The sequence below is a fragment of the Lates calcarifer genome, linkage group LG17, assembly GCF_001640805.2.
Source record: "Lates calcarifer isolate ASB-BC8 linkage group LG17, TLL_Latcal_v3, whole genome shotgun sequence".
NCBI classification, from domain to species: Eukaryota; Metazoa; Chordata; class Actinopteri; family Centropomidae; genus Lates; species Lates calcarifer.
This window is the reverse complement of record NC_066849.1, coordinates 14461287-14474162: the sequence shown is the minus strand read 5'-3', so window position 1 is coordinate 14474162 and position 12876 is coordinate 14461287. Positions and strand designations below refer to the sequence as shown.

At 42.7% G+C, this 12876-nt stretch overlaps 1 protein-coding gene across 2 annotated transcripts in view; it reads right to left on the bottom strand.

The window, feature by feature from the left end:
• Positions 1-12876, bottom strand: part of ttll7 (tubulin tyrosine ligase-like family, member 7) — a 67345-nt gene that overhangs the window by 29561 nt on the left and 24908 nt on the right. For both annotated transcript variants that reach the window (XM_018673172.2, XM_018673173.2), the window contains exons 10-12: positions 4604-4698; positions 2589-2736; positions 1389-1462 (exon numbers count right to left, since the gene is read on the bottom strand). In XM_018673172.2, coding sequence (XP_018528688.1) covers positions 1389-1462; positions 2589-2736; positions 4604-4698 — 317 coding nt within the window. The remainder of the gene's footprint in view (positions 1-1388; positions 1463-2588; positions 2737-4603; positions 4699-12876) is intronic.

The window sequence follows — 12876 nt, the reverse complement described above, 5'->3', positions numbered from 1 at the left end:
TCCTCTTGAGATATGCTATAAAAATGTGGAAAAAATCCTTTCATAACTGCTGGATAAATTGAATTGAAAAGACAATATATGAAAGGAGCCAGAACTTGTCAATCCTCAAAGAGCAACATAAATCATTTGACTGAAACGCATAAGGTCAACACTTTAATAGTGGGTGTTAACTGCCCCCTCTCTTTGGCACCCTCCAACTCCGAACATATGGACGTTTTATTTGAGGGTGACCCTGCAATATTTTTTAAATAAAATGTTCATGCTGAGGCTTATTTTCACCCACATGTTTCCAATTGATCTAGAGGCAAAACTAATATTCATGCTCCATTCACATTAGTTTAAAACTAACTTTGTTTTGGACAACAGTGTCTCTCAAGCCTCCTGCTTCCAGCTGCTTAAAAGATGTTAAATGAACAGCAGAGATGGCATCAAACCAGCTGGGTTTTCCTCAGATGCCACAGGGTCCTGGCTTGTCTATACCTGATGCAAGTTTCATCTAATAGCCGAATGTAAGTAAGTTCATTACCCGAACTCATTTAATGAGAAGCAGTGTGTTAATCAGACTCCAGTGCTGCGCCGGGACACCATTTGAATGCTAAGAGGTCTTTATTAGGGGTGCTCCAGACAGACCTCAGCCTGTCTGATTGACTGTCTGGCTGCCTGTCGGAAGAGAGGAGGGAGGTGACAGCACTTCATGCAGCCTGGGATCAGAATTCTGACTAGCCATTCAGTCAAGTGATGAGTCAAGAAGTCACTTAGACTTGGGGAGACAGCGAGAATTGAGATGGGAGAGAAAAAAATCAAGAACTGGAATGTGTACGTGTGTACATTTATTTGACAGGCAGGGAAAGAAAGTGAGGGAACATTAACAATTTACAAGGGACAAGCGGCAAATCAGAACTCGGTGTTGCTGAGTCATGCTGTAAGGTAGATCTGCTCTGTCTGTCAGGCGACTATTAAAAATTGACACGTTTGATGTCTTTTGAAATTCCAGCTAGAGTTAGAGGAAAAAAGAATAGAGGTGTGGGGCAAAGAGGAGATGGAGAATGGCTTGCAGCTGTCAAACAAAGTATCATGCTAATTTGAATTTCTGCAATGCCGACAAGGTAACATTGCAAAATAACAATTTGAACCTTGACATTATGTGCTACTTCTGATTTCCTGTCTCTCTCCTGTCTTGTACATATTTTTTCTGTCTTAATTCTTCTGTCCTCTTACCACTGGTTGTGCTCTTTTGCTTGTTGTCTGCAGCAACATTATTTATTCTCCTGTGAGCCTGGCGCTCTGCAGATGACCCCATAAATGTAAGAGAAGCTGGCGCGAGTGTAGTGGGTGGAGTTGCTGGAGGGAGAGCCCCGTCTCTCCCTGGCTGTTTGCCTCTTCCTTACCTGTAGTTCCCCAGATGCTGCTTTTCATGCTCCTCCCTGGAGATCTGCTTGCGGACCTGTGCCAGTCTCTCTTTCTAGAAATGGGAGAAAACCACAGGAAAATCTTTCAGGTAAAAGTCACTGCCACCCCTGCCTTATCCTCTCTGTAAAACAGAGAAAGAATAGAGTCTTACAAATAAGAAAGCGAGAGGGGAGAAAGAGACGAAAGAAGCTGCCTCACCCATCAGTGACTTATAATTTAGAGGCATTTTTCCATCTACTCTTTTTTTAATGTGTTACAAAGGTATAATTGTGGAGCTCAGTTGACCAATTTAGCATAAGGTAGTGAGGCGGGGGATAATGCCACTACTGGCACAGCAGTATCATTGAGAACTGAGTGATATGTACTTTCAATAGACCTGAACCTGATCTCGCACTTCAGCCATAACAGCACTCAAAGATGAGGTAGTGCCCTTTTTAAAATAGTGCCTCTGCGCCATCTTTCCTTATTCCCACTGATTACTGCTGTGGCTGATCAAAAGGCTAATCAAAGAGGATGGGAGGCGTAAAGCACTAGTAGCTGCCACTTTTCCTCATATAGATGAGAAAAGCGCCCCAGACTCCTTCTTTTCAAACAGAAAATAATTAAATGGTATGCTTGTCTCAGAAAACTTTTGATGTAGAATAAGAAGTACTGAATTTCTGCTCCGGCTTTTCTTCTCATTTCAGCCTGTCTTGTTTCAGTTCTGAGGAAATAATTTCAACTAAATGTCACAGATAATATTTCTAAACACATCTCCGATGAGCACCTGTCCCTGAACTGCTGATTCCAAGCCAGTGTTAACCTTTTGTGCTCATTTTAGTGTGGTGTAAAAAGCTTAAGAAGTATCTCATGACTTATGATCGCGGCCCATAATTATACAGCCATTGTTTCAGTCCCCCGGCTGGATTTAAAAGTCTGGGTGGAGAAATGAATGAGTATCACTCTCAACTCCCTTGACCACAGTCAAGGAGCACCACCTCGTGCAGGTGCTTAGCATCCCAGACGCTCCGCCGCAGTTGGTCGGTAGCCAGCAGAGAGAATTGTGGCTTTAGTTGGCAGATCCCAGATGGGAATATGTGTAACGGTGTAAATGCAAAGCAGAATCTTGTTCAGCAAATCCTTTCGAAATAAATAAACCCAATGTAATAGTTTATTACATTAATTTGTTTGTGCATTACCAGCTCTTCTCTCCTTCTCTCCAACGTGTGACGTTGTTTTTCCCAGTCTGACGAAGCAGCTGAGAGTTTCTTCATGGAGCCATGTCCGTAGAGCCGTCTCTGAGCCTCTGCCTTTTGCTGGGCCAGGTTACGTTTCTTATCACTAGCCCTGGATCAACAAAAAATAAGGAGTCAATATAATGCATAGTTTAAACACATGGAAAGGGTTCAAAACTATCAAACCATATTTTCTGTATCTTCCTGCTGGACACATTTTTCTGTTTTTCAGTAATACCTCATGTCTTTGACTTGCTCTCTATCACAGATTCTTCTGCATGCAGTAGGTTTTGCAGATTAACACTAAATGCTGCTCAGTAAAGAACAGACACAGTAAAAAGGTTTTCATTAATGCTGTTAACTATGATGAAGTTTGACAGTTTGCAGGGCTTATCCCTAACTGACGGAGTGACCTGAATTTGCTTTTTGATCATCACATCATTGTGGTGGTAAAAAAAAAAACAAAACAAAACAAAAAAAAAAAAAAAAAAAGAAGGAAAAAAAGGGAAAATCCCACACAAAACATTCAACAATACAAGGATAAAGATGGAGCAGAGACAGAAACAAACCGCAACACCAGGATGAACAGGACTAGACAGCTAATTCTGAACAAGTGGGCCATTGCGGTCAGGAGAGAGGGCAATTCATTTTAGTCAATCGCTGGCCCTTTAAATTGGATATTGAGTGCTGTTGGGGGGCTGAGGTTTATCAATGTCCATGCCCGGCCGGGTCCGAATTGATCCCACGTTGATACAGTTGGTGTTGCGAACACAGTTGAGAGCCACCCCTACCTCTACAAACCACCAACCCCTCCCTTTTGGAAAGCACAGCCATTTCTATATAAGGGAAAAAAGTGAGTGAGGTAGAACAAAGCCCTCATTCACTCCAGCATGAACATAAGCAGTTTGTCCGGTGGAAAAAGCTCCCCACCGCCTTTCAAGGCCTCCTACGATTTATTTGTCATGAAATAATCAAATCTCCCCTTTTAATCTGTGGGAACACAGCAAACATCAGCCATGAAACAAATCATTTTGATAAGAGATTTGTTTGTGGCGGCTCAAGCTGGACGGGAGGATGGAGTGAGTTTTTATGTGGGATGGCTGCACCACACACCACACTTGGCCAAACTAGATCTATGGTGCTGCATATAATTGATCCACTGTGTGTGTGTGCGTGTGTGTGTATGTGTGTGACTAGTAGAGTTGAGACTATATTTAGAGCAGTAAGAGGAGGACAAGCACAGAGAGAAAAAGAAAAAGGGAGCAGAGATCCAGAGGTCTGGTGTGCGATGATCAATCAGTGGAGAGACTCACTGTAGCCAGGGGACAGAAAAGCATGCCAGCAAGCACAAACACACACTACATATACAACAAATATGTTACACAGCAAGAATGACAGTATGTGCAACCTCAACAGGCAAACAAATACACCCACAAAGCAAAGTAAAAGAGCAATACAGGAAGCTTACATAAATATACAGAGCAGGGTAAACAATGGAGACTACGAAACCACGGATAGCATAACTTCAAGACAAAACAAAATTAAAACACACACATATACACACACAGCATGTCTGATTGAAGGGTGCACAAAGCATGCAGTAGATGCACAGCTTTGTACCTTGGCCATTATCTGTCTCCGTATCCACTCAATACCAATACCAACACACAAATTTACAAGGACAGCAGCTTTTTACCTCCTTTTTGTTTCAAACTTATGTCACTACTGTGTCATCAGCGTGAGACCAAAACAAGATAAAGACATAATTGTGCTGTGCATCAAAGTAATTCCAAAGTTTTCAGGGTTGCCAAATAAAACTAAAAGAATCGATTGAAATCTTTAAAACATTCAGAGCCCTGTAAAATAAAGAATGATGTGAGCGTTGCCTGCCTCGGCACATGAAACTTCATGGTCCCCTAGGGTACAATTCATGTGTATCTATATGCATGTGTGTGTATGACCATTATGGAGAACAGTACCTAATATTGAGGAGTTTGAGAGCATTGAGCAGCACCCCTTTCTTCACGTCGTAATCAATCTTCTGATCGGTTCCAAAGCTTGGAGCTCGATTGATCTGCCAGAGAGAAGAAGAGAGAGAGATTCAAAGAATATTCTGGGGGTGTTTTTCTACTTCATCTTATTTTTTTTTTCTCTCTTCTCAATTCAGCAGACAGAAATGCTGTGCAATTACAGGAGTGGATTTAGGGCATCTTGTGAGAAAAGTGATCTGTTCCCACAAAAAGGAGAGAAGAGGAGAGAAAGATGGAGACAGGGTTTTTTTTTTCTCTTTGAAGGACACTTTGGAACTCTTAGCCTTTGCCTGGGCATAAATCCTATCTGACACTGATGTGTGCATGCTTGTGCATGAAGAGGAGTCTGTGTATCTGTGTATGAATGCATGCATACAAACAGATTGTGTAGGTTAAACTGCCACCAGAGAAGTGAGCCTGCCCTTTTCAGCCAACCACAGCTGGTGGTCCATGACTCTGTCACACCTAAGTATGCCCGCTACGGCCAGACAGTGCAACACCCATCCACACCACTGCCAGTGATAATCTCTTTGTGAGCATCAGCAAATTACCACTGCGATCAGCTCACTGCCATCATATACAATCAAGGAAGCTCAGGCAGAGTCAACTGAGCGAGAACAGAATAAGGCACCTATGATTTGAGGTAAAAAAAAAAGCAGCTTACCTTCCTTAACAGAACCATTTCCAGCACTAGTGTAAGGTATTCAGATATCAATTATTATACCTGACACAACAAAATCAATTCTTCCCCTTTACTCTTTGTTATGTTCTCTCTGTCTCTATCCCAGGGAGAGAAAGAGATTGTGTGAGACAACAAAAGGACCAGCAAATGGAGAGAAGTGCGGTGGGAGGGTGAATCAGCTGGCAACTGTGATTAGAATGGTGTCTTCCTATGAGGTGACTTCAAATGACAATGCAACAGATGCCCACCGAAAGGCTGGCGCTGGTTGATAGACCTTGATTGTTGAAATAAGTCAGGTCCCCTCCTAACATTGTTCAGATGCTCAAACCACCTATTTTCTTTTCTATGGGAGGACAATAGTATGAGTGGCTCCTTTTGATATCATTTGATTTGTAATGGCTTTAATACTGGTGTATTTGTTGAATGAGTGTAAGTACGTACATGTGAGAATCCTGAATGAATTTCTACATGACAGGAAGGGGGTAGTGACTCACTAGTCTGAGCCTCACCTATAGGCACCGTTCCGACAATGGCCTGAAAACCTCTGTAGGGCAGTATACAGGGACTGGGTTAGAGATTCTTTTTCACCTAGCTGCTGTGGGTGTTTATTATTGATTGGGTTGTTATTGTTAAAAAAGTACTCTGAAAAAGAATTTCATGAAAGCAGTGTGCAAGGGCATGGATGTTTGGTTTTTATCAAACAGATTTTGAAGAGATTTTTGACATTGGTATTGGAAATGAGCCATTGTCTGAAGCAGCCATTGCCATGCTGTGGAAGCATCAAATTATGTTTGTCACCTTACTATCAACTGCCTAATTTACTTACTACTTAACGGGACCCAATGTGGCTACATCTGTAGATGGTCTATTTGCAGGTTGTTTCCACGATGTCCAAAATAATCACTTGATTTTAGTTTCATTTTTATATATTTCTACATTAATTGGTTTATGAATCCTGACAGAAGCCACGTGCCAAAACATGTCTGTCTGAAGGATGAAAATCACTTCAACAGTAATAGTTCTGGAAGCGTAACTGGAAATTCATCCTTCCCAGTAGCCTTAATCTGCAGTCAGAGTGAGTATTTGCGTCAGAAACATTATTCGTCTTGTTCCTATCTTCCTTCAGAAAAAAAGCAGTTGGATACAGTCGAACACATCAAAGCAGCACGACAGCCAATCACAAATTGTGATTCCAGTAAAAGAACAACACAGAGCCAATCAGAGGTTTTAGAGTACATTATAGGTCCATTCTATCCACCAATCAGGAAAATGGGTAAAGAATGCTGAAAGAGGCCAATGAGAAAACCGACTGGTGTGTGACATCTGGCCATTTGGAATCATCAAGATTTTTGGCTGAAAATGAGGAACAAAACCCAAAAGCCCCTTTTACAGAGATGTGCAAAGCATCTCAAGGGCTGCGGGGGTAGCTCTCGGTAACTTCATCCCTCTTTTTCTCCCCTTCTTCTGAAGTAGCCATTACTAATCCTGACACAAAGGTGCTTACTGCTGTGTGGCAGATTTGGGAACAGTGCAGCATGATAATATTTACATCACAACCAAGCTCCCAGGAACCAAGAGAGCCAGATCATTGACTGTGTTGCCAGCAGTAGGGCAGGTAGCTCAAAAAAAAGAGCAGTAACAACTGAGAGATTGTTCATTTGGATCATAAGCCAGCAGTAAAAAAAAAAAAAAACCCTGGGCAAGCCTCCATGAATCAGTAAAGCAACAGCTACTCCCAAATTGTTCCGAACACCTACAAGGAAGGTCACATGTTGAAATGCATGTAATTATGTAAGGCAGGGCATGGATGAATAAAAGCACACACAAGCTTAAGAAAACTTATCCCGAGCTGTAGCTATCTGTGCTAACCCGAAGTATCTGTACAACCCTCTCTGAGCCCGTCGGTTGTCTTTTCGACCAGTTCAGACGATAGATCCACAAATACCACAAGTGAGCTACTAAATCCACACTGACATGAAGTGGTTCTGTACGGGTGTGCTTTTGTAAGTGTGTGTGCGTGCACTCACATGTGTTTTTTTCTACACAGCAACCATTTATCAGAAGGACTGGGGTAGGTGATGAATGTCTTCTAGCACAAAGAGAAAAAAAGGAACAGAGACCCTATCCAACTCTTTCACTCAATAGAATGAAGTCTACAATACATCCCTCTGTGTGCTGAGAAGGACAGAGCTCCACTTCAACCTACAGTACCTTACCTAAAAAAAAAAAACTACAAAAGAAAAAGAGGGAAGAGGTCTGTTTTCATTTAGAGCACTCCCCGATATGACAGCCACAATGAAAAGAGTATGGCTTTAGAGCACTGTAGCCTATAGGTAACAGCCAGACTGGCAGTGATCCTGGCGACGGTTGTCTCGTTACTTGTCTTCATTTCGTAGTTTGATTTGTGGTGTCAAGCTGTCACAGGGTAGACTGGCATCGCAGCACTCGCTGTCTCTCTTTGCTCTCCTTCAATCTTTCGTCTCCCTCCTTCAACTCCCTGCCTGCCACACTCCTCTTCTCCTGGTTAGTTTCTCTTCCCACTCTGTTTCTTGCCGTCTCTCACCCCGTCTTCTGTCTGGTCACTCAGCCCCCCACCCCACCCCTACACTTGCTAGCCCTCACTCTCTGGTCGTTACTTCTCTTATTCATTTTTCTCTATATGTTTTCTGTGTTTCTTTTCCTCTCTGGCAAAGGAAGTTGGACCAGTCTGGTCCTAATGAACCCCTGCAGGCTCCCAAAACCCCCACTCTGATTTCCTTAAGTGACTCTGGCAGGGTCTTAAAGGAGCCCTCGGTTGCTCCAAGACGCATTCAATAAAAGCGTCAGATGAAAAGATTAGAAACTCCTTTTTACTCATGCTTTCATTCAGTTCAGCATCAGCATCGCATTAATGTAGCCCAAATATCAGTCGGTCAAACGGCAGATTGAGCATGTGGGAAAAAAAACATATCGGCCTGTAATTTTTCCGCAGGACAGGTTTATCCTCATCTGATCATCCAGTTAAACATACAAAGATCAGAGGGTGAGCTGCAAATCATTAACATATTGTATATAGGACATGCAACACTTTTATTTTCTGCACCTGGACGAGTGTGACTGAGACGCACAAGTAACCTGCCATTGTTTATGAAGGCGCTTGTGAATAAAGCTTGCGGGGGGGGGGGGCTATCCATTTGGTTTGAATTGTCTGCAAACCGCAAGTCTGTCTACTGATCTTTACTGCAGCTCCTAAAGTACAAACAGAGGGCCAGAGGTTCAACAAGCAAATTTTACATGGCGTACTTAATTTGATAGAGTTAATTAATTTCCAAGTGGGAAATTCTCTTCAGGGTCAGTCTCATAATGTTTGGCCCCCTGGAGCAGATGAGAACTAAGTGTATTGCTCAAGGATAGTTAGTAAGTAAGTAGTGGCCATACAGAAAAATCTAAGCTCTAATAATAACACCATTATTAATGTAGCCAGAGGCCGTTCTGCACACCTCAGGAGAGTAAACTCAATCTCAGTTCATACTATGGTATGACAATTACTCAGATTCCAACTCCGTCTAGCAATTCATTTTTATTATTTGAATTATGAATAAACCCAGTAAAACAAATCCTCACAATGATCATATGCCTCAGTCATTGCTGAAAATGTAGTGGGCATCAAACCGCTTGCGCCTGTGGCCTATGCTGTGTCACGCCGACCCTAATAACATAGAAACAGTAATGGATCAACAACAATCAGCTGCTTTCTTTCTACAACAAATTGCTTCCCCCATCGACATCTATTCTGTGTCTGGAATACTCGTCAAACAAGTGCAAGGGCTGCTCGTGATTAATCGGTTCAGAAAAACGACCCCCTCTTATTATTCCTGGCAGAGTGTAAACAACCACTGCTTTGACAAGCCTCCCATTCTGCCCCGCACACTCGAGGGTATCGGCACAGTTCAACCGCTGTCAGAATGGAGTGTTTGTTGCTGCACAATGGTGGAATGAGAAAGGGAGGCAGACAGGGAGAGACGGAGAGAGAGAGAGGGAGAGCATGAGTAGCGGAGCGACAGAAAGACAGACAGCTGGCCGCCCTGTTAAGTCGCTCTCTTGTTTCAGCCGTCTTATCAATCACTGTTTTGTTCTTTTTGTGGCATTTTTAGTGGTCCAGTCGGACACAGGGAAACTCTAGCTGAGCGTGCTGAGCCGCTGGTAAAGGTCCTGGGAGTAAGCGGGCCAACGCTTAGCTCAGCCACCAGTCAGCCTGACCTGCCTGACTGACTGGCTGGCAGGGTGCAGGGAGTGTAGGTTTTTTTTTTTTTTTTTTTTTTAAAGACACACAAAGATACAATCAAAGTCAGACACAAAAGGCAAAGGTGTCTAGAAGGTACACAAAAAAGGTAAGAGTATACATACTAATGCAGCCACACACGCACCTAATTCCCACCTAAGTTCTTAAAAACACGCAAGAATATATCAACAAAACACACAGAAGATCCGAAACTGCCAGTCATAAATATGCAAGGCTGTTTATCTTCCTTTTTCAGTCTCTTAAACACTCAACCATGCACTACAGTTCCACATGTCATTTATAAACATGCAGTATGGATCTTCCCTCTCAATCGTATGCAGGGACACAAACACAGACACACACACACTGAGTTACTGGTACTGCCATACATGCCTGATGATAAATGACTAAATGTTGGGGTGTGTTTTCAACTGCCCCACATACGAGGCCCATGCGCTCCTAATTTGATACTTATTCCATGAAATAGTCATGTTGGGGGAAAATGGATGTGGATAGAGATAGACAGTCCCATACATCATTCTAATTATTCTTTAATAAACCTCTTATAAGCCAAAGAGTGGCTTGTAGGTAACTACTGCCACCTAGGGTTCAAAAGGAGAAAGACGCCCCCTCAGAGCTAAGGACGATATCCATGGACATTTAAATAAGAATGAATCCCACTAAGTACCAAAGATTAATCAAAGGCAAAAGGAGAAAGAAGGGTGGAAGGGGGCAAGAGAGACTCCGAAAGATAATTGAGTATATCAAACTGTATGTATTCTCCTCTATCATTTTTCACCCTAGAAAATTCAATCATGAGGGGATGAAAATTATTTGGAGAGCACAGGTAGCAAGTAAATTCCTCCTTAATCACCCTGAATACACAATAATGTTCGACTCGGCTGTTGTAGGAGTTAGAAAACACTTCTCAAATTTCCTGAGGAAATATGTGAAAGGCAGTATAACCTCTAAATCCGTCTTCGAAAACAGCTACACTTTAAATGGCTACTCTTTAGACTTTTATGAAAAGCTATAAGGACATAAAATTTTCATCTCATTCTGCACAGATGAAATAGAATTTCAATTGAAAGCTTACATAAGTGTGAGCCTCTATTTATTCCACACAGGAAATTAACAGTACTTTCAGAATTTGTAATTCATTTGCAATGTGTGTTTGTGTGTGTTGGGGATGTGGGAGATTAAAAAAATATATCCGAGTTTTTGTTTATATGCATATGTGTGTATCGTGGCATCTGTTTACACTTGCCAGCACAGATTACTCCCCACAAACACTCCCCCAACACAAACACACACACACGCACATGTACTTGCAGTCAAAGGGAAAGGAAGTCTGGATTATGTTGGCTCTGAGGGATGGACAGGCAAACCAAACTCATCTTGAAACAATTGCGGACAGAGCACTGGAAGAGAGGAAAGTTGCAGGAAGGGGTGAAAGGCAGGGAGGGGTGGAGAATCACCGCTGGGGGGGGGGCAGTCCAGCTGCAGTCTGTTGTTAGAATGCCCATTCACACACAAACACACTTAGACACAAACAACCCCGTGCCACAGTTGACCTAACCATGCCTGCCTCATTAGCTGCCAATCACTGTACACAACCCGTCCTGAAGGGGAGCAGTAGGGAGAGGGAAAGAGATGGATGAGGAGATGGTAGTTAAGTTACAGCCACCAATAATCAAGCAGCCCAAGCTGTGCAGTGTGTTCTGCACTCGATACTCAACAATGACACACAAAACACAATGAAAGTTGGCAAACAAGGTTTTCGTCCGCCTCCCTTTACTTCTGTTGCTTACCGAATAGTTCTGTTTGTGCATTTCACGCAGAATTCCTCCCTGCCTCTCTGACTGGATAAAAAGATGGGCTGTGGGCTGAAGTGTGATGGTAGGCAGATCAGAACACACACACACACACACACACACACACACACACATCACAGTGGACTATTCCCAGAGGGACAAAGACCACAAATTCACACGAAACAGCATCAGTTTCATGCAGCAACTCTCATAGTATATATGTGTGTTAATATTGGAGGGAAACACACATATAGTACTTAACGCTACACACACTGACACAGCACAAATCAAATTCCGACTCAGACCCACACTAAGTCACACTCATTTACATACACACACACAAATGCACTCTCACACGCTATCTGTGGCCTTAACAAGCAGGCCGACCAGCCTTTGAGCTGCCTAGAGCCCAGCACTAGGGAGAAAGCTTCGCATGGACCAGGCAGGTTTCTAATTATTCGCGCTCACTACAAACACTTGTTTCTTCTTAGTTAGATTTGACCAGCTGGAGCTTATTTTTTCTGCTGCGTGGGGGGGGGGGACTAAAAAAAATGAAAAAAAAAAAGAAATTAAAAAAAAAAAGTAGTGAACCAGATACTATAATGAGACTGGGCTTCAATCCACTGATTCTTGTGTTGGGGTCTGAAGACACCCATCAGGACCTTGTGAGTGTGATAAATTGTGCTCTTTGTTAGGTTCTGTTTCATATATAAAGGGTGGAGCAGTTAAAGAAATCATTTTTTGTGTATATATGCCTCTTGTCCTCGCCCATCACTCACCTAACATAAAGTAATATTTTCTCCATTTTCCTCACTCCATTTGACATTATTTGTCATGCTGGCTTACAGCACATGGGGCCTGGATAGGAGGAGGGGTGCAGGGGTGATAATGCCGTCCCACTGCTATATTTTTCCATTGAGTAAATGTTCTCCTTATGACTCACACTGGATTTGAGACGCCTGCTGTTCTCTGTGACCCACGCACCCCAATTTTAAGACAGGACCACGTGCTAGCGAAATTCCCGAGTAAAAACTGTTTCATGAGGCAGTTCCTCTACTAAACTGAATAAATGTGCATTTCTGCATCAATTATATTTTCCTCTGCATTTTTGTTTTGCTCTTATTTTGCTTTCAAAAGACAAAGAAAACTCTCAATGAAGCCCTCAAAGCAAAGCCTTGGCAGTGACAATGCAAACCACCGTCTAAGCAGGCTGTGTGAGTATGTACTAGTGTACATATGTGTGTGTGGGGGTGTGTGTGGGTGTATGAGTGTGCACTCGAGTGTTTGTCTGTGTGAAGTGAAGATCACGGCTCAATGAAACGCCTTTCCTATACGAGACACAGATGCTGTCTGGGCTGGTTTAATGAAAGTGAACGTCTCCAGTTACGCCATTTGAGCAAGTGTGTGCGTGTGTGTGTGTTATGCGTGTGTGTGCCTATGTCGTGCTGATGTTTTGAATGTCAAT